Raw genomic sequence first — 27390 nt, forward strand, 5'->3', positions numbered from 1 at the left:
GTCCTGTCAAGACACCCATGTGGCCTCGTGCTCAACCGACCGGCTTCATTTCCTTCCAGGACAATTGGCAGGACCCAGGCTCATCTCCTCACAGCCCTCAGCATAGACCAAGCTTCTTCTTATTTCTGGGTCTTGGGCTGGGATGCTCCACTCCCCACCAGATGCACCACACACACACACTTTGTTCCATAGTCTTCAATTGTTTTGCTGTAACTTCTTGTGCATCAGTCTTGAAAAGAGAAAGAGCTTCTGTGTCAGGTAGATCTAGGTTTAACTCATAAGATGGCATTCACTGTACTAGGATGGGGACCTAGTTGAAAAATGAGACCGTCTTATTTCTGAATCCCAGTATCTAGTACCTTGCCTGATTCAGGGAAAGACAGATGAATGAGTGGAAGGAAGAAAAGGCAGGAAGTCAGAAAGAAGGGCTTTAAAAACTTCGTTTTTCAATAATTTTTAATTGTTTTTGTTTCTTTCTACCACCCGCTCTGCACGTCTTTCCTTCCCCCTTTTTAGTAACCCAGTGGGTGTGAGCTTGAGAGATACAAGATAATGTTAACAGGCTTGATTTTTCTCAAACTTCAGATCAGAGACCAAGCGTGAAGACATTGCATTTGAAAGCACTTCATGGGTAGGAGCAGGGGAAGGAGAATTCACTCAAAGAATTCTTCCCCTTTCTTGGGTTTGTTTTCCATTGAAATGAAGAACTGGGATGGACATGAGCAGAGTTAAAATTTAACTAGGAAGGTAATTCTGTTAAAACAATGTAATAAACTGTTTAGTTAAAAACTGAATAGTACATTTCTACACCCGTAAAATGAATCTGACCCTCTCTTTGGATTATTTATCTGTGAGAGCCCTGCTGTGTGAGTATCTGAGATATTAATATAAACAATGCTTTTCTGGGGGAAAAGGGTCACTCCTAAAGTATCTTGTGTGATGTCATTCGTTATTTTTATTTCAAACTAGTTGTTCTCGACTATTCTAAGATTATGAAAAGTTGTAAAAATAAAAGTATTTAACCCCTACATAATTTTTTATAGTCAACAAAGCACTTTACAGGTTCCATCTCATTTGCTCCTCAAACAAACCTATCGGTTAGGCCCTTATAATCCTTGTTCTACAGAAGAGGTTTGAAGCTCGGAAAGATTAGAAAATTTGCATAAGACATGTCAGTGGCAGAGTCAGACTTAAAAACAAGCTCTTGCGGCTCTGAGTCCTAGGCTTCTGACAAGAGATTTAGTAAACAGGTTTTCCTCACATGTGAATTACTGTTTTGTGTTCATTATATAAACCAATAGAGGTTGAAAGAAATGGTGAAAAGTTTATTGAGGCTAAACATCTATAAATGCAATGTATTAAAAATAATGAGAACAGAAAAGCCCTAGTTCTATAGGTTTCTCAATCTGTTGAGCATCAAATCGTATTTCCCAGTGAACCGTCTGCTTTCAAACTTGAAGCTTCTGTCCACTTCATAAGCCCCTTCGTTAGTGAACCGAAGGTACATGCATTGGAATTAACCAAATACACACACGTGTATGTGGATATAGATGTATGGTTTTGGTTTAAGGTATTATACCTTCTCCTCAGGATGAACTGTGATGGAAAAATGCAATCAAAATAACGTTATCCTTGAGTAGACCGGAGAGTTAATGCCTAGTCCAGTATCACTCAAGATTCAAAGAAATCCGAACACAGGCTTTCATGTTTTCTCTCCATCCCCTAGTGTATCTCTTTAACACTTTGTCTTCCTTCCTGGCCAGTCAGGAGTTTAGCCAGAGTGACCAGGAAGAGAGGGTATTGTTTCTGACATGAAGAACTTTTAGTTTTATTAGAACATCCAAGAAGGGATGTGATTAGAAGGTTGAAGCTGTAAATTCAAAATTGAGAGGCTTCTGCCCACAGATGTGACTATAACTGTGTGAAAAGCTCCCATCTTTCCAATGGACGGTTAGTTTGGGTTTGTACAATGGGAGAGGTGCAGTGCGTCTGGGGTAGGGCTGTGGGTAATGCCCACGAAGTTACTCCTCTTTAAAGCTGTCCACAGTGTGTTGGCGACAGCCCAGACCTGCACAGGAAGACAGGGACAACAGTGGGAGGAGCCATGTCAGTATTACAGTGTTACAGTGAACAGGCGATCCAGTGAGAATGTAGAATCGAGGGATCGTGGCTTCAGGGAAGGGCCCATAAATCCCCATCCCCGATTACAGTAGTAGTATGAACTCTAATTGTATAAATAATGCATGGATTATTTTTTATAGAAATTCATTGCCTTAGATACTTGCCCAGAATGACAGCCATGTGCATCTTTTCTGCCCAACCACACAATTTTGTGAAGTCTTCCAGATGTTTCTACCCCTTAGGTTGTCATGTCACTACAAGAGCAGCTCTAAAAAATCGATGTAAACTTAAGGGTTTCATTGTGTAATCCTTATACCAGATGATTTGTGAAAATATGATCCGTGAAAGAGCCCACTGTTAAACCATATCCTTGGAGTGATTCTTAATTATTCCCACTCTGTTTTCTAAAAAGCCAATTTTTATCTGTAAGCAACAATTTTCCATGATCCTATGATAATTCAGAGACCTCCAAGTAAACAGACAGATATTATTGTCTTCAGTGTACAAGGCGTATGTAATCTTAGTAAAACTTATTGAAAAATATAAATAAATCATACCTGCACCTGCAGGTTCTCTTTTACTCACATACTAATTTCTCTTTAAAAAAAAGAAAACTTAAATAGATTTAAACAACTACACATGGAGACAGTATTTTTCGGCATCTTGTTCTGAATGGAGAGGTGTCTGACTTTACCAAAAATCAGCCATCCTGCAATATTTTTTCTTCGTGGAGAATGTTTCAGAAGGAACAATGATGCAACCATCTTGCCATTATACAAATGGATGTTAGGACAAAAGGATGGGAAGTAGTCACACGGGAAAAGCCTACTTGTAAGGGAAGGAGGGAAAATTGAAAACAAAGAACATTCTGGAATGTATATTTATCCAGTCTCTTACCCTCCACTAGAATGTGAACTCTGTGAAGGCAGGGTTTTCTTTCATTCATTGCTATATCCTCAGCATCTGAAAAAGTACTCAGCATGTATTAGGTGCTTAATAAATAATATTTATAATACATACTATGTACTGTAAATAATACTTATATATTGTACACCATAAGACTACTACTAAAATACTTAAATGAATATATAACTTAGAGAGAAATGAAATAGATATACTAATTTGGTATTAATCAATGCTTATTGGAGGCATGGGCTGGTTTACTTTTATTATATAATATTAAATTAATATTTTGATGTCATTATTGGTATTGGCTCTTTAAGCCACTTAGTTCCTGGTCCCCATGTGACCTTTGTGCATTGAGGAGAGGAGGGGACTCTGAAGGTGGGAGAATGGCGTTTCTAGGAAGTCAGCTACACCGGGGGCTCGAAAATATGGAACTGTTTGTTTTGGAAAGTTGCATCTTTTACTGGAGGAGTTTGGGGGCACTTGTTAAAACTGAAACTGATGCTTGAAAGATGCAGTAAACGTGTGAAGTTCATTTTATGACAACATGGGGATCTATAGGGGATCTATGGCAGGCCTGTGGCTGTTTAACTTGGGGACTCTATCATTCAGTTAGAAATTGACCAGCATCTACACTTTAGCTGCTGTGACAGGGTGGAAAGTACACTGGGCTGATTTTTTTTTTTTTTTTTTTTTTTTTTTTTTGCGGTACGCGGGCCTCTCACTGTTGTGGCCTCTCCCATTGCGGAGCACAGGCTCTGGACGCGCAGGCTCAGCGGCCATGGCTCACGGGCCCAGCCGCTCCGCCCGGACCGAGGCACGAACCCGTGTCCCCTGCATCGGCAGGCGGACTCTCAACCACTGCGCCACCAGGGAAGCCCCTGGGCTGATTTTAAGTGCTAGATTTTTCTTTGATTAGGTGCGTGACCTTAGGCAAACTCTTTAAACTTGCTGAGCATCAGTCACTTTGTCATTTATTAGGCATCTCCTGTGTGCAAAGCACTAGGCCAGGCACTTCCACGTATATTATTCCATTTCCTTATCTGCCAGTGGAGGGACGGTAACACCTGCCACACAGACTGTCTCATTAGGATCCAAGGAAACAGCGTGTATCACAGTGCTTTGCAAGCGATACACGGTTATGACTTAAATATCTGCATAGAAAAATGCGTATTTGTAGAGCATCTACTGTGATGCAAGGCCTGTGATAAATTTACCTTAAGTTCAAAGATACTTGTTACGATTAAAATAGGCACAGCAAAACAGGTACGTTGCATGCTTGTCTAAGGAGAGTGGTGTCAGGATGCAGTTAAAGCAAGTACTTAGCAGGACACGAGTCATGGAGCATGTGTGGTACTGGCCTTGTTGCCCAGGCCACCCCAGTAATCCTCTGCTTTCTGCTTTCCCAGGCTTGCGCCAAGGCAACGACCACGGCTCTCAGTACCGCTCTGCCATCTACCCGACCTCTGCTGAGCACATGGAGGCATCCCTGAGGTCCAAAGACGACTACCAGAAGGTAGGGTCCCCTCTCCCTCCCGGACCCCACCTGTGGAGGTAGAGTCTGGTTCTTGGCCCCTGGCACTATGTTCTGTTTTCACATGTTCTGGAAATTTCTGTCAGCCTGTTGGAACTGAGCCTTTCTGCTCCATAGAAGTATAGGCCCTTAGGCCGTTACTCTTTAAAGTCAACTCCTCCAGGTGAATTTACAGCTTAGCATATAATCTGTCTCTCTCTCTGAGTCTCCCTCTTTTTTTTTCTCTGCCTGTCTTAATCTGCTCAGGCTGCCATAACAAAGTACTACAGACCGGGGCGGCGGGGCAGGGAGGCTTAAATGACAGAAATCTATTGTCTCACAGTTCAGGAGGCTGGCAGTTTAAAATCACGGTGTTGGCAGGGCTGGATCCTTTGGAGGCTGGGAGGGCGGGATCTGCTCCAGGCCTCTCTCCTGGGCTTGTAGACGGCCGTCTTCTCCCTGTGCCTTCACGTCATCCGCCCTCTATGTGTGCCTGTTTCTGTGTCCAAATGAACACCTTTATGACAACCCCAGTCATATTAGTTTAGGGCCTTACCTAATGACCATGTTTAACTTGATTATCTCTGTTAAAGACCGTATCTCTGGGAGGGAGGGAGACGCAAGAGGGAGGCGATGTGGGGATATATGTATATGTATAGCTGATTCACTTTGTTATACAGTGGAAACTAACACACCATTGTAAAGCAATTATACTCCAATAAAGATGTTAAAAAAAAAAAGACCCTATCTCCAGATAAGTTCACATTCTGAGTTCCTGGTAGTTGGAATTCCAGCATCTTCTTGGGGACACAGAATTCAACCCATAGTGCTCTCTCTCTTGCTTGTAACAGTAGATTGAATTATAATAAAAATACTTCTCAGAAATATAGACATTACATCATGAAATAATTATTTTTCACCATTAACTTGTATTATATTTTAAAAATCTCCTCTGATAGAGATTTAGTTCTTTTTTTTTTTTTTTGCAGTACGCGGGCCTCTCACTGTTGTGGCCTCTCCCGTTGCGGAGCACAGGCTCTGGACGGGCAGGCTCAGTGGCCATGGCTCACGGGCCCAGCCGCTCTGCGGCATGTGGGATCCTCCCAGACCGTGGCACGAACCCGCGTCCCCTGCATCGGCAGGTGGACTCCCAACCGCTGCACCATCAGGGAAGCCCGAGATTTAGTTCTTTTAAAAATAACTTGAGTTGCTTTAAATTTTAGAACTTTGTGATAATGTTTAAGTTTTAATTATCTTTATATTATATAGAATTGGATCCACATTTAACAGTAGAGCCAGGAGCTATGGTAATGCTGATCTATTTTAGCATTATGTAAAAAGTCTGCTACACAGCCATTCTCAGGAATGTGTGGGTTCTCCACCTATCCCTGTGGTGGCAGAGGTGGCAGTGAGGAGGGGGCAGGGACAAGAGTACATCTATTGAGAAAAAGGAGCAGGACATGCAACTCACGGTCAGTTCCACTCCGAAAAGCAGAGAGGGCTAACGGAGATGCTGATAGGACCCCATTTATTCCTTAGCACATCCCCTCCCTCCCTCCAAGGCTGTGAAGGCTGCTTGGATGATAATAGTAGGCAGCCTCGAGGATGGCCCTCAGTGGTTGCTGCCCACGTGGAATCCCCTATCCCTGAGTGTGGGCTGGATTTAGTGACTCCCTCCGAATGAATGACAGAAGCAATGGGATGTTACCTTTGAGATGAGTTCATTACGAGATTGTGGCTTCCATCCTGGGGGCCCTTTCTGTCTCACTGCCTCTTGGATCACTTGCCCTGGGGGAAGCCAGCTGCCGTGTTGTGGGGCATCCCTGTATAAAGGCACACATGGCAAAGGGACCAAGGCCTCCAAGAGCCACATGCATGAGCTTGGAAGCCCCTCAACCCCAGTCCAGCCTTCAGTTGAGACTGCAGCCCCAGTTTGATAATTTGGCTGCAGCCTTACATTGGACCTCAAGCCAGAGGCACCCAGCTGCACTGTGCTGCAGAAGCTGCAAGAAAATAAACGTTTTGAACTCATTTGAGCCTGTTTACATTTCCATTCTAAAAAGCTTTGAAGTATAAATTATCCTTTCTCAGATCTCTTTTTATGATGACTTCTCTTTTTTTAATTTGTTTTTTTATCAAAAAAATGTTTCCATTATAGTTTATCACAAGATATTGAATACAGTTCCCTGTGCTGTATAATAGGACCTTGTTGTTTATCCATCCTATATATAATAGTTTGCCTCTGCTAGTCCCCACCTCCCAATCCATCCTTCCCCCAACCCCCATCTCCCTTGGCAACCACAAGCCTGTTCTCTATGTCTGTGAGTCTGTATCTATTTCATAGGTAAATTCATTTGTGTTATATTTGAGATTCCACATATAACTGATATCATATGGTATTTGTCTTTCTCTTTCTGACTTACTTTGCTTAGTATGATAATCTCTAGGTCCATCCATGTAGCTGCAAATGGCATTATTTCATTCTTTTCTTATGGCTGAGGAGTATTCCATTGTATATGTGTACCACATCTTCTTTATCCATTCCTCTGTCAATGGACATTTAGGTTGTTTCCAGGTCTTGGCTATTGTAAATAGCGCTGCTGTGAACATGGGGGTGCATCTATGTGATGACTTTTCTTCCTCTTTTTCTTTTAATTTTATTTATTTTTTTTATGCAGCAGGTTATTAGTTATCACTTTTATACATATTAGTGTATATATGTCAATCCCAATCTCCCAATTCATCCCACCACCACCCCTCCCCCATGATGACTTTTCTGATAATGGTAGGCTTACCTGGGCATGGCACTTCAGCTTGTGACCTCCAGCCTTGAATTGCCTCCACTGGTATGTCAGCTGCATACGTTTTTATCAGATGCCTGACACTTAGAAAGCCACGTATCATATTTACCTCAGGCAGACACATAAGGATGAGAGACCTCTGTCCCAGGACTCTAGGCCAGAAGTGATGGGAGCTTTGTCTAGGATGGTGGAAGTATGAATGGAATGAAGGGATGTTTAGGAAGGGGAACTAATAGAACTTGGGCCTGGATTGGAAGTGGAGACTAGATGAGGGGGGAGGAGTCCAGGGTGACTTAGGTTTCTGGCTAGTGACGTTTTGCATGAAGGTCTGGAGGAGCAGAGGCAGATTTGTGGGGAGGGTGAGTTCAGTGTGGAAGGGTGGTGTTCAAGGTACCCCTGATACGTGCATCCACGTGGCTATTAGGAGGAGATGTGGGCTGTTCCCACCTGGCAGGGAGGGTTGTTGTGACTATTAACTGGGTTAATGCTTGTAAAGCACAGGGCGTAGCACATAGTAAGTGCTCAACAAACGGTAGCCCTTATTACTGTTGGGATTATCAACTTATATTTGGTAAATGAAGCCTTAGTTGCTGATACAATCACTTAGAAAAGTGATAAGTGATGAGAAGAGGAGGCTTAGGACCTGAGGAACACCAGCATTGGAGAGATGGGTAGGGAAGTGCCGACACCAGACAAGATGCTGTGGCAGGCAGGCTCCATAGAGAATTGGCCCCATGCAAAACCTGAAAAGTTAGTTCTATTTGATTTGATCTCTTGATATTTCATTATAAAGGCTGTGTTAGTAAGTACTACTAAAAGTTACATATGATTAATGCTATATATTGATTTCCTAATGTAATGATTTATAATTTCTTAAGGTACAAACAGTAATACTTAGAGATTCTGGAAGGATATTAATCTCCCTGCAGAATATCTCAAAATGAGTTGATATTCTGGTGTTCACAATGAAAATTTTAAGTTCACAAGGTCAGTGCCTTCCACGCGATGATGAAGAGGCTAACTTACACCTAATTTTCTGGTTTCTACCCCAATATAGTTTCTTATCCTGAGCTTTGAGTGGAACCCACATTGGTCTTAGATAACAGATACACATATAAAGTAAAATTTAGATATTAAATATTATTTGTTTTAATAATTTCTCCATTATTTTTGTAGATTTGGCGAATGTTAACCTTATATTCTAGACAGTTGTTCTAACCTAGTGCTTTTGGGGTGTTCTGTACTTAAGCATATGGGAATTAAATACATTCCTACGTATACATAGTTTTTGCTTGACTTTTAAAAGTAGGGTCTATTTTTAAAATAAAGATTGGGGCCTTCTTGTGCCCCCAGCATCCAGATATCCATTGCTGTTAACATAATCACATAGAACTGCTTTGTCACCAACTCAGAGAACAAATACTGTCACGACTCTTTTATACATAAATAACAACTGGCCCTGGATTCCACTGATAGGTGGGTAGGAAAGTCCAGTATTTCCCTCCTGGCAAACTGACTAAAACCCATAGAGTCTTGACTCTAGACCAGAGCCTCCGTACAGCTCTCTCCCCAATGGCGGTGGTCTCTCCTGCAGCGTCGGCAGGAGCCACTAGCCACATAGGGGTCTTGAGCACTTGAAATGTGGCTCATGCAACTGAAGAACTGAACATTTTATTTTCTTTTAACTAATTTAATTGTGTATTTACATAGCCACATGAGGCCAGCGGCAGCCTGATTCGACAGCACCGCAGTATAAGGGGTGGGGCGGTGTGTGTGTTGCAGGGGGCGGGGCGTCAGTCTGGCTCCTGGGCTGGCAGACCCAGGGTTACAAGCCCTCTGCTCCCGGGCTGGCGCATCGCAGGAGCTCAAGAACTGCTCTCCTCTCCTTTCCTCTCGCGAGAGCTCAGGAACTGCTCCCTCTCCTCTCCTCTCGCGAGAGCTCAGGAACTGCTCTCCTCTCCTCTCCTCTCGCGAGAGCTCAGGAAGTGCTCGCTCCTCTCCTCTCCTCTCTGGAGAGGCACAGCCTGAGGGTCAAGTGCTCTTCCTCCAGCCACCGCTGGACAGAGCTGAGGACCGAGAGCCATGGCCCTGGGGACCCGTGGCTGAGCTCTGTCAAGTGCAGAGATCTCTTCCTTTCCTGACGCAGCCAGTGCCCAGGGGCCCCACCCGGAAGCTCCGGGTCAGGATTTATCCTTCTGTCCCACGTTGAGCAGTGAGAACTACTGTCCTTTTCCCCCTTTTCCTATCTGTGCCATGAGGGGTCAAGCCATTTTCCTTCTCAGGAACCAAAGAACAAGGTGTCTCATGGTGTCACCTACCTTGTTGAGCACTGGCACACAGGTGGCCACTGTGATTTTTGTCTTAGTCTGGGTCCTGTAGAAAGGAGAGCCCGTGAAAAAGGTTTATATGTGAGGACTTTACTGGGTGTCACGGAGCAGGACTGAGGGGCAGGGGAGTGGAAGAGAAGCGGAAGGAGAACCAATGTAAGTTGGCCCCTGCTCTCGGTGATGGGGTGTCTGGTCCTTATGAAATGACGGGTCCTTCCGGGGGAAGAAGGGAAGGATCTGTCTGCTGGATGCCACCCGCCATGGGTTCACTCCGCACTTCTGGGCTGCACACCTGTGGGCTCAGGATACTGTGTCCCCGGGGCAGGAGGCAAGAGGCACACGGCATGGGTGTGAGGTGAGACACTGCATGAGGCTACGCAGAGTCCATGCAGAACTGGCCACTGCAGCAGGGACTGCAGGAGAGAAAGGTGAGGCCGAGGGGATCTGAGCTGATGCACGAGAGGTGGCTGATGCAACGATGTACAAAGGGTCCTTCACCCACCCCTGCCCGGTCCACGCCAGCCAAGTGACTACATTGTCTCAAGGATAATTTACTATGATTTAGTGACTTTCCGGCTCCTCTGTTAGAGCAGAGAATGAAAAACACGAGTCTAATTTTAGTAGGCATCCTGCTACAATCGTAGAATTACATAATATGCAGTTACGTATGTATATAGTTGATATATCTATATGTACATATAATAATGACATTGATGATAATAGAACAGCAATAGTACTGAGTACTTGCTACATGCTAATTACTGTTTTAAGTACTTTATACAAATGGAGCCATTTCTATATCTCTGACTATATGTATCAGTATACATACATAGATATAATGGATATGTTTAGATATAGGTATGAATATATCTCTCTGTAGCTTTATGTAAAATTATATGCATTCATGTATATCTTGTTTCTAGTTTTGAAGCTTGTATCAGTTTCTAATTGTCCATGCAATTGATATAATTGATAAATACACACCAAAAGAAGAAAAAGAAATCAGCAATTCTCAGTGCTGGTGAGAGGCAGTGTGATTAGCTTTTACACCATAAAGAAGTTGATCTGTGTTTTTACATTTGCCTTAAAGAGTAACGTGGTTTTTACTAGGTCGCTCACTAAGTAGGGAAAGAGTCTCAGATATCACAAGTTGCCTTCACAGGTGAGTGAAGGAGAGGAAGAGGTTGGGAGGTGACACCTGGAATTGGCTTCCTGGGTTTTCTCTCCAGGATAACCTTGAACAGATTCCTGAAGCAACAGGGGTCTTTAATCTGGGAGAGTCATTCTTAACAGTACTGGATGAGGGTCTAGGACTCCGTAATCCACCTCATTACAAACATTCGGGTTAAACCTCGGGGAGGTTCTGCAGATGGCTTTCCATCATTTTATATGTACTGTTTTCTCTGGTAAGAGTTGGCATTTCCGGCCCTGTCACCCCATCCTGGGGATTCATCTTATTTGAGCCCTGGCGGGACCCCTCTGTACTAACTATAACAATGACTGAAGTTACTGATTTAATAGTCTTCACTGGTTTGCCCCCAGTGACCCCCTAGTAACCAGCTTCTTCAGCAACTTCTTTATGCCACGTGAAGTTGAGAGTGACAGTATTACTTACCACAGAACAGCCATTTGAACATAAAATTAGCTGATTTTATCACAGGGACCAATTGTTGAGCTAATTAGATGTGCAGTACTGCTGATGAGCCAGAAACCCAAAGTGATTTTCCATCTAAGCTGTGGTTTTCTGCAGAGTTGGCTGGGCTGTAGATACCAGGCTCACCAACAACCCTAGGAAAGGAAGAAAGGCTGAAGAAATATGCTAATTTCCATTCAGATTAGAGGAGGCTAGAGAATCTTACAGAGGAGGATCAGAGTGAAACTTCAACTTCACGCTGGGTTCCTTGACCTTGAAAGGGTGGGATTCTGTTCACAGAATCTGACCGCTGCTTCACATCTTTGGTGAGCTGCAGCCTTTGCACAAAATGTGCAAAGTCTTCTTGCCTTTGGACAGAGACTTCGTAATCTTTTGTTAACAGCATTTTCATATTTTTTCCTCAGAGTTTCATGGTGGAATTCTTTGCTTATGGTATTAATCGGAGGAGACAATTGGATGTATTATTAATTGTTTTTGGATCATGAGATGTAGACAGTTTACCTCTCAAGTGAACCTATGATGACATTTTCTAATATTCTAAATTGAATAGTGGCCTGTGGCAGGGAGGGGGGTTGTTCACTTGTGATCTTTATGTCCTGAAAATTTGACTCTTCCTCATTTAGGAATTAAATCTTTTGATCACCAATAGATTATGTTACCTGAAATTTGATAGAGAATTAATAAATCTAAAGGTTGTTCTGGCCACATGGCCTACTTCCTTCCCAACTCCTCAAAGCTTCATGAACAGTAAGCACAAGCTTTCCTCTGGATAACCTCTTTGGGTGAATGTTAAATTACTCACCATGTGTCAAATATAAAACAGTGCCCTAACATCTGTCTCTGTCTCTCAGCATCCCACCTATCCATACACCCATCCATCCATCCATCCATCCATATCTTCAGCATAGCTGTAGTCTCCATTTGCCATATTTTATCTTAAATTTCAATTATCTTGCAATCTGTCACTGTACCCTATACAGTGTCATTTAAAAAAAAAAAAAAAAAGTACCCATGGGCTTCCCTGGTGACGCAGTGGTTGAGAGTCCACCTGCCGATTCAGGGGACACGGGTTCGTGCCCCGGTCCGGGAAGATCCCACATGCCACGGAGCAGCTGGGCCCATGAGCCATGGCCACTGAGCCTGCACGTCCGGAGCCTGTGCTCCGCAACGGGAGAGGCCACAACAGTGAGAGGCCTGCGTACCACAAAAAAAAAAAAAAAAAAAGCACCCAAGTGAAAGATAAAAGACAATATGCAATGATTGGATTACAGCAAGTATTTTTTAGAATTGCTTCAGCTTTGATTATTTACTTTGATTAGTGGCTGCCGACATTCCATGGCATTCGCCATATCCTTTCAGTCTCTGTCTAGGTGGCCACGTTGCCTCCTTCCCTTCTATGTGTCTAATCTCCCTCTGCCTCTCTCTTACAAGGACCCATATGATTACATTTAGGGCCCACTGGATAATCCAAGATAATCTCCCCATCTCAAGACCCTTAATTTAATCACAGCCACATAAAGTAACGTTCACATGTTCCAGGGATTAGGGCACCAGGGGGCACCATTATTCAGCCTACTACAGTCTGCGGATCTGGTTTCCATCCTACCACTCTCACATGTCCAGCCTCAAATGGGGGCTGAAATGGGGAGCTCTTCTTTGGCTGCTCACCCAGTGGGTGCCCATCTGGCTTCCTCTGGACTCCAGGGCCATCCACAGAACACGCTCAGTATCCCAGAGAGGACAGGGCTTGCTCTCCTCTCTCTTGGGGTCTGTATCTAGTTTTGAAGGGAGGTGCAAATTTTCATAAGCTTATCCCCCTTTCGAACATCTCTACCTTCAAAAAAGATCCACCTTCATCCCTATCCTGCTTACCAAAATAAAGTAGCATACTAAAAATAACAACAGGAAAAAACCCCTAAGAGCTAGATTTGGGGGAGAAAAGTATGCGTGTGAGTGAGTAATCAAAATAATGTTTGAATGGCTGGGGAGGGTGTTCTGGTACCCTCCTAGTGACTTAACTACCCGTGGATCCCTGACTTCCACTTCCAGTCTTCATTTTTAAATTACCTGAGTGTGGATAGCAAAATTTCCTCATAGGCTTGTTATAAGAATTAAATAATATTTTCTATATATGTAAAATACTTCTTGTTATGGACTGAAAAAATATATATATACACCTACTATAGCTAGCCTGTAGTAGCCACCCAATCAATATGCATTCATCAAAGCTGAGCCCCTTCAGTCTTCCAATCAAGAAAGTAGTTCTAATTATGCCAACTCCATTGAGAGGAATTAAATATAATTAATAAATATCCAGTTATGCTATAATCATCATAATATACCTGGACCTGATAATTCCCTGCCAGGAGGTTTGTGTTTCCTTGTAAGCATCTGTAGGCTGAAAATTTGAAAATTGGTCCTTCCTTCCTTACCTTCCCCCCATCTTCCTCAGTAAATTAATACATTAATTACCTTATCAAATATTAATTGTGTACTGATGAGTTGCCAGACTCTCATTATAGTTGTTTCAGACACAGCTATCTGAAGAAGGATCTCATGAAGTTTCTTGCAATACACTGTGCTACACATGGTCACAAAAGCCCATGTGTCACAAATGCTCTTTCCTGTAGACCATTTGCTGGGAACTCTCCTGACATTAAGTGGGCTGTTTGGGGGCTCCTGGTCATCCTTGTTTCCCCCAAGACCTGGTTCTGTGCTTGGCACCTAGCAGATTGTCAGCAAATATTTGTTGACCCGAACGAAAAAGATGTAGCAGAGTAAAGAAACCCACTGTTACCCCTTGTTACAGACTGAATATTTGTGTCCTCCCAAAATTCGTATGTTGAAGCCCTACCTCTCAGTGTGATGACATTAGGAGCTGGGGCCTTTGGGAGGTGTTTAGGGTTAGATGAGGTCATGAGGGTGGAGCCCCCCATGGTGGGATTAGTGTCCTTGTAAGAAGAGACACCAGAACCCACTCCCTCCCTCTCTCTCTCTCTCTCTCTCTCTCTCTCTCTCTCTCTCTCTCTCTCTCTCTCTTTTCTCCCCCGCTCCCCCCACAAGCACACAGAGAAGAGATCACATGAGCACACAGTGAGATGGTGGCCGTCTTTAAGTCATGGAAAGAGTCCTCACAATGAAACCTACCCTGCTGGCACCTCCCTGCCTCCAGAACTGTGAGAAATAATTGTCTTTTGTTTAAAGCCACCCAGCCTGTGGTACTTTGCTATGGCAGCCCGGGCTGACTAAGATACCAGGGAGGGGTGGGGAGAACCATAGCCGTGGGTGAGAGCACCTGGGGCCCTGCTCTGCCCTTACTGACCCTGACCTTGCACAAGTCTTTACAGCTCTACTTTCCTGTGTATAAAGTGGGGAACATAAGAACAACAAACATTTTTATAAATGTTAACAGTTTCCAGTGCTTTGTCCTGTATCATATGAGTGGGAAGCCTCACCCCACACAGGGAAGTAGTTCAGGGTCTGTCCTCCGACCTGCCTTAGGAAGAAACCGGAGCTCAGATGGAATTCATTCAATGTTTCCAAGATGACCCAGGTAATATATTTAGACAGAGTTATCTGACTCTGAATTCCATATGCTTTCCTCACACACTGGCCTGGGTAATCTGTCAAGCATTTTATGAATATCACGGTTTAATGGGGTGACTCCAGAGACAAGGCTGTTGGCAAGGACTTCATCCTGCTTTTCCAGGGGCCCTCAAATCTCAAACCATTGTGGAAATATAGGATCTGAGAACCTTCCTTTCGGTCATGAATAGAGAAAATGGCAGGATTATTCCTGTTTCTTTGTTTACAGGGAAATGGGTAGGTTGCATTCTACAAATATCCCTTCGCAATCTATTGTCTTCTCTGTGCTCCGATGTGAAAACCAACGACAGCACTAAAAGACTCTCACCAACACCAGAAATCATTTATTTGCATCAAAGCACCCTGAGTAGACATGGCTAAATGTCAGTTGATATTTTACGGTTTGGGGATTAACCAGCTCTTCTTCTTCTTCTTTTTTTAAAAATTTGTGCTGTTGTTTAAAGCATGGAATTATGATTTTTAAATGTCCGTGGAAAAGCCCTGAATAATTCATTCACCTACTTTAGTCAAAGAGAAAAATCCCCCTTTGTCTGCCCAGCAGTAAGGCTGAAATTCCTCTTACACCCCTCTTGTAGCTTTGTGGTTGTCATTACAGGTATTATTATGAACTCTAAATAAGAACTTGTGAAATAAATGTTTTTATAATGCCCCTTTCTGGGAGGCAGGCATCTATATTTCTATGTATGCAGCCATACAGACAGATAAATCTTTTAGTTGCATCTGGGTGATTATTTTCATTTCCACTTATTACTGTGTGCTAGACTCCCCTTGTATGAGTACAGATTGCCCTTTCTTGCACTGTATTTAGAAATATCTGCATTACCCCTGGGTATTTTTTCATTAATAGGGGGTGGGGAGAGAAAAAGCTTGTAATAATGGGCTTTACATATTATTAAACTGTGTGCATTAACATTTGGGTCCGAATGAAAAAATCTGGTTTGTGTTACTGCCCTCTGGTGGCTGTAGTGTGTTGCTGCAGTGGCAGGGAAGTGCGTCCCTGGGGTGGAGTTCTGCCTTCGGTGGCAGCGTCCAGGAGCGATGCAGACTAGGGCATTGCTGAGCCATCCGTCTTTGATTCACAGTCACTGCTTTTCATCCAAGTGCACTGCAGGCACGCTAGGATTCCACTTACTGGCCAGAATAATGATACAAGAAGGCATTCTTGTGAGGGCCAAGGAGACATTTTCATTTTAGGGGAGGTATACACACAAAATAACCCTGACCCACGTAGGGTGACATTGGAGTGAGTTCAGGTTCTCCATGGGCCGCACTCCTCATCTTTGAAGGCCAGCATGGGAAAATGCAGTGGTTCCCTATGTGTGACATATGTACCACTTGCGGTACCCGAGGTGACTTCAGGGTGTATCCAGATGAGCATTTTCAATGTTAATAGTTATGTGTGAATACCTTAATATGTTTTAGGAACCATGCAGTGAGTGTTTGAAGCCCACGATTTCCTGGGCGTTTTTGCTTAGGTGATGCCCGGGAGACGGGGCCCACACACAGCTGCCTTCTTTGCAGTGGTAACAGCACCGGGTTGATGAGCCGTTGGCTGGTGGGGCAGAGCCCCGTGGAGGTGGGGGGATGACCGGGGGCAGCAGCAGCTCAGCCACCTCTCTAAGCCTGGGGTTCCTGATTTGTTAAATAGGATCATAATGGCTCCTTCTTAGGGTGCTGTAGCATTATAAGGTATGGTGTACGTGTCAGGCATCTGTCACAGAGCAGGCGCCCTCACCTCCTCACACTAGGACACCTCTCTGAGCTTTCCTCCCTGCTTTGCTTGCCACACTCATCCCACCCTTCATCGGCCCCTTGTAAGAGTTTCCGTGTGCTTCTCCATCTAGATTGTAGGTGGGGCCTGCCCTGTGGAGTGAGCCCATGTGGCTCTGTGCACAAAGCAGCCTCTCTCCACGTGCTTGTGGCAGGAATTAAGTGCAAAATCATTCTAAGCAACGTTTCCCGTCCTCTGATACATTCAGTACATTTCATCTATCGGATGAGGACAGGGCCTATACGTGGTCCCTCCTGTCTCCCTGATTCATGTGGTCTGATAACCGGGACCGGATTAGGTCCCTGCCCATTGGCTGCAAACGGGGAGAAAAGGTCTGCAGTGTCTAGTGCCTGCCAGCGCTAATATCGCTCTTATCTTACCAACTGATATATATAGGTTTATGGTCTGCGCCTGCGTGCACATGCTCTACTTGTTAATTTCAGCGGCAGGTAAACGGAAGGCAGTGGGAACATTTTTTTTTTTTTTTTTTTTTTTTTTTGCGGTATGCGGGCCTCTCACTGTTGTGGCCTCCCCCGTTGCGGAGCACAGGCTCCGGACGCGCAGGCCCAGCGGCCATGGCTCACGGGCCCAGCCGCTCCGCGGCATATGGGATCCTCCCAGACCGGGGCACGAACCCGTATCCCCTGCAGCGGCAGGCGGACTCTCAACCACTGCGCCACCAGGGAGGCCCGCAGTGGGAACATTTTAAATACAGTATTTCAGCTAGGTTAGGATCTATCCTGGAGACAACACAAGAGCCTTTGTTGCTCAAGCAGGTAGACTTATAAGGCTTGCCCTGGTTTAGTCTATATAAAATGGCCTTAGGAGTGGTCCAATCAGAGAAATAACCAGGGCGGGGGGGGGGGGAGGGGAGTAGGAGCCCTTACAGTTCAGGGGCAACCGGAGTGAAACAGGGTTTGTTGTCTGCCTGTGAAATTCCCGTGGATTTTGTCTCAGCTCCGTGTGGTTCTAAGTTTCTCCAGTTGCCCTCCACAGAGCTTCCCAGTCTGTTCCTAAATGACTGCAGAACGCCCGCCTGCATGTCTGCAATGGAGGCGATGTTCATTTAAGGCTTCGAGAAATCAGAGCTTTCACGATTGCCGTGAAAGCCAGAGAGCCGCAAGCACCTCAGTAGCGGAGATGAAAGGACATGTGTGTGCATGTGTGTTTGCAACTTAGAGGACAGGGAGAAAAAGAGATGTTACCGCTTTGCACTTCCTTCAAAATATGCCTGACTCCCTCTGGTGGGACCATTTAACTCCAAATGCGTCCCCCCCATCCCCCTCGGCCCCTGCCACACGCTCCCCGCTCCCACGACATTCATCTTGGCTTCTGTGACATCTGTTCTGGGCACTGCGGAGCCGTCTTCTCGTTGCCATGGCAGCCGGTGGAGAGAGCCCGCCCATTGGCTGCTAGCGGAGAGGAGAAAAAAAGGCCCGCAGTGTCAGGGGTCGTGTGCCTAGTGCCAGCCTGCCACTGTTTTCAGTCAGCTGCTGGCTTGGCCACATTAACAGAGCACGGGGCGGCGGGCAGAGGCCCGCAGGGACCGCCCGCCACAGCTGTGGACATTGCCGGGGGAATGCCCCCCCCCCCCGAGGTCAATGTCATTAGATTCTCCCTCAAGTGTGAAGTGTGTGCAGGACAAAAGCAGCGCCCGTCAGGAAGAGTGGGCTGCCTTTTCCTTCCCCTTGAACCGCTCTGAGCTCTCTTTTCTTTTGTAGTGCTTGGATTGAAATCCGTAGGATGACCCTTTCTACTCCCAGCCGTCCCCATAGTGAGAGGACCTGGGCCCAAGTTAAGCCATCAAAATAAAAGCCTCTATCAGATTCCATTTACCTTGACCATTACCCTGTCACTCTAAAACGAAAAGAGGACAGCATTCCATTTCAAAATCGGCACCCGAGCCTGATTGTTTTTAACATCATTTTCCTCTTGGAGCCACCTCTGAATTTCACGATGTGATTGGAATCAGAGCTGCGGGTTATCATAGTTCTGGCCTCAGAGCTGTAGGTCACTCGCCTCCTTACCTCATGGCCGAGTGAATCTATGCCTCCGGTGCCTGATCGCACACCTGGCCAGTCGGACAGGTAGAGAGAGGTACAGCCATGAAAGCCTCGCTGGCGGAACCCCAGCTGCCTATCTTGGGCTCCCTCCTCCGGGTGGGTTTTAGGTCCCCACCGATGAGTGGTGGGGTGTCCTGTGCATCAGCTACACCCGGGGCCTTCAGTGTCCAGGGTCCGGCACCAGTTGGGATTTGGCTGTGGATGGTGACCTTGCCCCCTGGGCCACCACTGACAGCTCCAGTCAGCATAGTTGAGGCTGGAGAAGGAACTTCCACGAATATTCTCTCATCTGCTCTGCCCATGTGTGGTCCCTGCTTCACAGGAGACTGGAGCTGGTGGTTTCCAAGGTCACACCACTTGTGACTGGGTGAGCCCAGAATGCACACTTCAGTTCTTTACTTCCAAGCTCTGTGCTTGCTTTCTGCATCTGTCACACGGTCACAGTGGGTCCCTGGATGTTTAATGCCCCTACAGATTTATATATGGGGAAGGTGGCCTATGATGAAGGCCATTCCTCCCATCTCTACTCATGCTTTGTCATGCCTGTTTTATACTTGATAAGAATGTGTCATTGGTATTTAATTTGTCGAGATCAGGGGCCAATGGCTTGAGGAATTTTTTTTGTTCCTTGTGGCAGCTGCTTGTGGTTATAACCTGACTGAAAGCACTGTATACGTGTACTTTAACTGAGCACAATGCTCCCGGCTGATGACAAGGAGGGGATTTGTGCCAGAACCAGTGGGACAAAGTTAAAAACTATCATCCCCTCTGCTTCCCTCTCTCACACTTATTTTGGTCCCTTATTTATTTTGGGATGGTTTGGGCTTTATCAGAATAGGAATTGTAGGGCACTTCCCTGACAGTCCAGTGGTTAGGACTACAAGCTTCCACTGCAGGGGCCATGGGTTCGATCCCTGGTTGGGGAACTAAGATCCCGCAAGCTGCACAGCATGGCCAAAAAAAACCACAGAAATGTACCACAAAATCATGACGGAGAAGGTCTGTGTTATTAACGTCTGCCTCTCTGCCATCTTTGCTCATCCCTTTTGGCCTGAATCTAGAAGTTTGAGGATTTACTCATAAATCTTTGAAAGAACTATGGAACAGAAAAAAAAAAGGCATGTCACTTCCCTTTTTTAAAATATGATTATAAGAGAGCTATTGCTTCTGCAACTTGGTGTAACCGGGACTGACACAGTCGCCAGTGGTTCACATACTAGTCTTTCTATCCATGTGCTGATCAGAACCAGGAAAGTGAACCAACGCTGGATCAGGTTGGAAACGAGGCTGAGAGTCCCCCCGAGCTTACTCTCAAATCCAGTGTCCTAGGTCACCTAGAGGCTATTAAACCTACCAGCAAACTGAGTTCTTTCCTTTCCTCTCTCTTAGACTGGGTACAGCACCCACTTAGGGAAAATTAAGCAAAATTGAGAGCCTTTGCATTTCTAGAAATAGGACCTTAACAAGCATTCAAAAGAATGTGCTTTCGTGGCAAGAATGCTAGAATATTGCACATTGCAACTCAAATGATGCTTTTAGCAAAACTTGAGTGAAGTTACTTTGAGTAATATTTTGCCCCCAAAGATAGGATCAAGTGTATGGAGTAACAATAGAAGGGGGTAGATTTTGACTTACAAAACCTACAAGCAACTGTTCCTCCAATTACACTTTCCACTTACCCCCAGCTTTCACTGCTAATCCTCCAAGGACCATCCTTGATCAGTATTTATGAGGCCATAAGAAAAAATGAAGTGAGAAACAGGTTTAACAGTGAGTTTTCCAGAGAGAAATTTAAGTAAAAGCCAGAGAGGTTCCTGGTGTCCCATTGAAATACCTGGAAAAGAAATCAGTCTAAACTCCCTGAATTGGGAAGAAATCTCCATGGCCTGTGATCACAATTTACTAGAGACACACAGGAATAAGACCGCTAGACATCATTACCCCTGCTGCCCACTCTACATCAGAAAAATGGCCAGGCTTCCTTTTTTCCCCATTTTCTTTTCTGTAATTTTAGACTCATCTATCTGGAGAAATCTCTGTAAGATATTTAGTTCAACATTATTTAGCCACAGGATGTGGCTTAATGGTTGTATAAAATGATCCTTAATTTGCTCACTGATTCTCAGAATGTATAACATAACGATGGTGAGAAACTATAGACTGGGGTTAGAGCTTGATGTTTTCTCAAGAGATTTATCAGGCATCCACTCTATACCAGGAGACTAAAATGACAGCATTTGTTTTTAATCTAAACACTAAACTCTTGACATCTTACGTTCTTTGCATGTTGTATAGAACGAACATCAGTTTCTTACTGGGCAATAAACTCAATGTACAAAATCCTCCAAATGTGGATCTAATGTTTGTTTTATTTAAGCATTCTCATTTCCTTAAGGAAAGCACCAGACCCCTTGTGCCACAAGGCTTCATTAACAAGTTTAGAAACATATTTACCAATACAAACACTTTATTACGAGTTAGCAAAGATTCAGTAGGAAAGAAAAATAATTGTGGGAGGAAAAAGAACCTGGTTTCAGGGATATCACTGTGCCAAAGACAGTTGAATGAAACTCTAATTTATTATTTTTTGTACATAATTCGCCCAAAGGGTGTTGTTTGATGTCAGGAATCCACAGAGATTAACACTCAAGCACTTGTGATAGGAAAATGGTATTCAGCAAAGTGCCCTTCTTTCTGCTAAATCAGTTTGTAAAGTGGTCCTAAAAAATGCACACATTCTTTGTTATGACAGCATGGCTTTGTGTTTCTTTCGGGTTTTTTTTTTTTTCATTTTTGGGGCACTCTTTATATTAACCCATTTATTTAATCTTCTTAATAATTCTATAAGGAGAGTACTATTAGTATCTCCATTTTGAAGATATGGAAAATGAGGCACAGAGAGGTTAAGCAACCTTCCCAAGGTCAGACAGCTAACAGGTAACAGTGCCACCCAACCTGGCTTAAAAGTCTATATGGCTTTGTGTTTCTGATGCAAGACTAATAGGACATAAAAGTAGAGGTAAATTAGGAGCCTAGGAAATCAGGGGCTGGGCTCTGATGAAAGGTAAATGAACGGTAGGGATATTCAAAGAGCAGCGGAAGAAAAAGTGTCCTTAGGTAGGAGGTAAAGGCCAGTAGGATGTGTTGAGGGATCAGGTGGGACTAAGAAAGAAAATCCAGGCCATTGTGTGCACACTGTGGAAAAGGAACCTAGGAACATAGACCTGGATAGAGAAATAGAGCAGAAAGTGAAAGGTGGGCCAGAATCAGTGTTTTCCAGTAGAAAGAAAAATGACGTATTTTAGGATTGAGAGAACACTGGAAAGATCACACAGACCAAAAAATGTCTATCTGAGCAGACTCCTCAGTGCCCAGCCCTGTCCGTGTCAGTGCCATGAGGTTGTTGAACTAGATTTTGGTGACTGAAAAGAATTTGTGTCCCAATCCTATTTACTGTGGAAAAACTGTGAACCATCACATTGGGAATTATTAAACCTACTTTACAGAGTTGTGAGGATTATATACGATCACATTTCAATTCAATTCCCAAGTATTTACCAAGTACCTGCATGTTGCAGGGGAAGGACGTGATGGAAATCCATAAAAATCAAACTCCAAAAGCATGTATGTGAGAAGAATACATGTGTGTGTATAACTGAATCACTTTGCTGTACAGCTGAAACACTGTGAATCGACTGTACTTCAATTAAAAAAAAAATAAATAAAATCTAAAAGCACATCTGCCTGACAGCTCAGAGCTTGGAAGAGCATTCTGCATCAGCTTGGCCGCATTTATTGGCTGCGTCTCCAGTTAGCTTCAGGTAGAGAGCAAGGCTCATGCTGTAATAAAAATACTATTTTAGGGGCTTCCCTGGTGGTGCAGTGGTTGAGAGTCCGCCTGCTGATGCAGGGGACGCGGGTTCGTGACCCGGTCCGGGAGGATCCCACGTGCCGCGGAGCGGCTGGGCCCGTGAGCCATGGCCGCTGAGCCTGCGTGTTCGGAGCCTGTGCTCCGCAACGGGAGAGGCCACGACAGTGAGAGGCCTGCGTACCGCAAAAAAAAAAAAAAAAAAAAAAAAAAAAAAAAAAAAAAAAAATACTATTTTTTCCAGGAAAAAAAAGACAGAGAAGAAAGCCAGCTAGTAGTGCTGGTGTGGAAAAGGCTTTCAAATGTGAAATTACTTATCCAACTAATGATATAGCTGTTTAAAAGCCAAACTAGAAGTTGACTGTTTGTAGAGCCCTATGAATTCTGCAGTCCCACCCAGACCTACTGAATTAGAATCTTCAGGGGTGGAGCCAAGATTTGTGAAGTTTTTCAAACCCCCCAAGTGATTTTGATGTGCAGCTAGGTTTGGGAAGCTCAGTGTAGTGGATGAGTCCTTAGTCTCGGGCGTCCTTAGTCCTTAGTTCTCTGACTTTGGACTTAGTCTTGGGTGTTTGAGCCTGGAGGACTCACTGAACCAGTCAGCTTCAATTTCCTAATCTACAAAATGGATCTAACCATGTGTACCTGGGAAGTTTTATCGTATAGAATAAATGAGCTGTCATGTACCAAGCCCCTGGTCTGCAGGAGGGCTTGATCAGTTGTAATTGTCTTCTCTCCTCTGGGGGCATCCCGGCACCTTGTCCTCAGTGTATACGGAAATCTTGAGTTACGTCAGCAATTGGCATTAGAGGTAAACGATGTGCTCAAGAGATTCGACCCTGAACACTCACGTGTTGATGAGGAAGGGCTGGGCCAAGACAGTCGCTGACTGGGGTATGTTGATAACTCATTTTCCACCATTGCATTTCCCCCCCGATGTAAGCTACTCACTCCCCACCGCCCCGGGTGCCCTCCATCCCACGAGGTGCCCCTCACACAGCTTTCTGTCCCACTCTCCTCCTGTGCCGTGTGAGCTGGGTGGATCTGCTCAGCTCAAGGAATTAAAAATGGCTCGTTAGTAACCAGCTGCACCAGAGCAAACAGTTCTTTTTGTTCTTGAGTTCTGTCCTCTAGTGTTTGAGATTTTAGGCGATTTCGTTTCCACTGTTCTTGCAGGAATGACCTTGAGCCGCGATTCTCAGACTTTTTGGCCTCAGGACCTCTTTAAACTCTTAAAAATTATTGAAGGCCCCCATGAACTTCTGTTTTGAGGGTTGTGTCTATTGATATCTACCATATGAGAAATGAACACTAAGGTTTTGAAAACACAAGCATACATTCCATTAGCCATCAGCATAATGATGTCATCACGCTTCATGTAGCTTCTGGAAAGTTCCGCCTCCACTTGTGAGAGAATGGGAGTGAAAGAAGGAAATATATCTTAGTGTTATCATGAAATACTATTTGGCCTTGTGGACCCTGGAAAAAATCTTGGGGTCGGGAGGTGCTCAGGGGTCCCTTGGCCACCCTGAACTGTTGATGGTGAGTCCTCAGGGTACATCGTGTATCAGAGAAGCACAGAAATGAAAGCAGAGGACACTGAACCACTCACCGATACAGCTGGGAAGGTGGCTTCAGGAAGGCCTCAGAGCCCCGTTGCCAAACTGAGCTTATGACATAGAGCTTCAACCATTGGGCTTGCCCTGTGTCTCAGGTGAGTGGCTTAGGGCACAGGCTCCAGTGAAAGGTGGCTAGGTTCCAGTCCCAGCTCTGTTCCTTGTGACCTTGGGCAAATTTCTTAGCTTCTGTGGCCTCAACGTCCTCACGTGTAAAATGTGGATCATAAAAATACTTACCTCATAGGCTTGCTGGGAAAATTAAACAAGATAATGTATGGAAAGGGACAGGCATCTTGTACAAGCATCCAGTGAACATTAGCCATAACTACACTCCCATAGAACCCCCCAACTTGTTATATTACTCTTTTTTTTTTTTTTTTTTTTTTTTTGCGGTACACGGGCCTCTCACTGTCGTGGCCCCTCCCCTTGCGGAGCACAGGCTCCGGACGCGCAGGCTCAGCGGCCATGGCTCACGGGCCCAGCCGCTCCGCGGCATGTGGGATCCTCCCAGACCGGGGCACGAACCCGTGTCCCCTGCATCGGCAGGCGGACTCTCTCAACCACTGCGCCACCAGGGAAGCCCTGTATTGCTCTTTTAGCTTCAAAACAATGACTTCTTGGAGGTGTACGTTTGTAATAGGTAGCGGCCACCACTCCTAGGAATTCCTGCAGCTTTTCCCCAGCTCTTGTCTCAGCTGCTTTTCTTTCTGACAACACCCAGGCTGGCTCAGCAACTGAGCAATGCAAGGGGATTCCAGGCTGCACGGTGAATGCCATCTCTCTCTGCCTTCCCATCAGGCTGAAGGCAGAGCTAAAATCGGATATGATGATTTTACATGTCAGACCCAACAATGCATGCTGTACATCATGCTGGCGTGATCAGTGTTTTCAAGGTGGTATGAAACTCGTAATGAGCCAATGAATAGTAGTATTACAGCTGAATAAACTGAAGCATGGGGCTTCCCTGGTGGCGCAGTGGTTGAGAGTCCGTCTGCTGATTCAGGGGACACAGGTTCGTGCCCCGGTCCGGGAGGATCCCACATGCCGTGGAGCGGCTGGGCCCGTGAGCCATGGCCGCTGAGCCTGCGCGTCCGGAGCCTGTGCTCCGCAAGGGGAGGGGCCACGACAGTGAGAGGCCCGTGTACCGCAAAAAAAAAAAAAAAAAAAAAAAACGGAAGCATGATTTATGATGATTAAAATTTGTTTGTAGCATATGTTGTCGTTTCTTTTTTACCCCTAAGTGGAATGTGTGTTTCTGTAGCACCATGCACGTTGCCAATTGCATTCCCAAACCACTTTTTAATTGTCTACTAATCAGTTCATGGGAGAGCTCAGCGATGGTAGGTGACCCAGTTTTCCTTATTTGACAAATGTAAATGTAACGCTTCATTCCTTGTGGGGGGGGGGGTCCCTGGTGGCCCTCACATACAAGTCAACAGATTTCTGCTGCAAAAAATGTTAATATTGTTTTTAAACACTATAGGTGACTTTGAAGACTTTACTGACAAACAAAAGATTTTAAAGTGATATCTATAAATAACTAGTGTGATGTATCCAACCAAATGAGATAACCTCCAAGCAGCTCAGACCCTGTTCAGCACATATGTGGGTATCAATAATGAATCAAGAAATGAAATCCTCCTCAGTCTCTCTGAGTGTCTCTCTGGGAGACACCTCTTGTGGCTCTGTTGGTCGGACCCAAAGGTCTTTGAAGATAGAACACTCTGTAGTCCCAAACGGCAGCATCAGGCCTAGAACTGACATGTGATCGTATATCTTCTGCTTGCTCTTGCTAGGGAGGTAGCATGTGTCACCTAAAATGTATTGGCTTTGGATGGGAAGACCTGGGTTCTCATCCTGTCCCTTGTACCCGTAGGTGATTGAGGCCAGTGCCTTCGTCTCGCTGGTCGTCCTTCTTCCCACGTGTACAAAGATGTTTTAACAGCCATCCCCTCTCATGCTGGTCTAGAGAGTGGTGGCTGGTTCCCTCCACCCTCAGGCATGCAAAGCCAGCCATGTCCAACGGGCTTGAGGGGAGGAGAGAGTTGCAAAAAGTGAGAATCAAAAATCATTAAGCAGCTAGATGAGCTGACCACAGTGATTTTGAGTGAATCTGGAACTTGGAATCTCAGGTTTCCAAGACAAGGAAGCTCAGTTCAGCAACATATTCTCCATTCCTGTGTGAAGTGGTGTACTTCAAAGACCTCAGGTCCACTCTTGGGCCTGTGAATGACTGGCATGGACAGGCTTCTTCTTCCTTAGCATATCAGTTATCTATCACGGCATGACAAACCACCCCAAAGCTTGGTAGTTTAAAGCAAAAAATGATTTTCTATTTCTCATGACTCTGTGGTTTGGCTTTTGTTGAGTTTTGGCCTGGGCTCATTCATGTGACTATGTTTAGTTGGCGGCTGGGCTCAGCTGGGGCAACTGGGATGTCTGGACCTCTTTATACTTACAGGGACTTTCCTTCTCCAGGAGGTTAGCCCAGGTTGGGCTGCCTCACAGGGTGATGGCAGCATGCTAAGCCCTGGTGTGCAGGTGCTAACCAAGCCTCTGCTGACTTTGCTGATGTTCCACTGGCTAAAGCACATCACGTGTTCAAGCCCAAAGTTGGTGGAGGGGGGGGACTGCCCAAGAGTGTGGGTATCAGTAGGTGTGAGTCATTGAGGCTATTAGTATACATTCCACCCCCTCCCCCTTAACCTCAGTCTTTTGATCAGTAGGATGGGAATGGGTTACTAAGAATGGGTTGTATAGAGGGCCAGCCTCAGAGTCAAGAGATGTGTTTTTTTATGTCCAGTCTGTTTCTAAGTATGTGTGTGATCATAGGCTCCATTTTCTTCAGGAGTAAAGAGAAAGTCTTGGACTAAATGAACCAAGGGCCCACCTCTTAAAACACACACACACACACACACACACACACACACACACACTCCCTTTTCCATCTCCCATGCAATGTGGAAATCAAATGTTCTTGGAAGTATCTTGAAAGTGGTACAGAGCTATACAAATGTAATTTATTATTACAAATAATATTTATGGAGAATTCTGGTAAACGTATTTTCAAAAAACTTGTGATGAGATTGTAAGCCTATCTATGAAAGTATAGCAGAATTAAAAGAAGCACCTTATTCAGAG

At 44.9% G+C, this 27390-nt stretch overlaps 1 protein-coding gene across 3 annotated transcripts in view; it reads left to right on the forward strand.

The window, feature by feature from the left end:
- The window catches only part of MSRA (methionine sulfoxide reductase A), a 389937-nt gene that overhangs the window by 284720 nt on the left and 77827 nt on the right, over positions 1-27390 (forward strand). For all 3 annotated transcript variants that reach the window (XM_082618736.1, XM_082618734.1, XM_082618735.1), the window contains one exon: positions 4437-4543. In XM_082618736.1, coding sequence (XP_082474862.1) covers positions 4437-4543 — 107 coding nt within the window. The remainder of the gene's footprint in view (positions 1-4436; positions 4544-27390) is intronic.

This window comes from Mesoplodon mirus, assembly GCF_964341445.2.
Source record: "Mesoplodon mirus genome assembly, chromosome: 1".
Taxonomy (NCBI): domain Eukaryota; kingdom Metazoa; phylum Chordata; class Mammalia; order Artiodactyla; family Ziphiidae; genus Mesoplodon; species Mesoplodon mirus.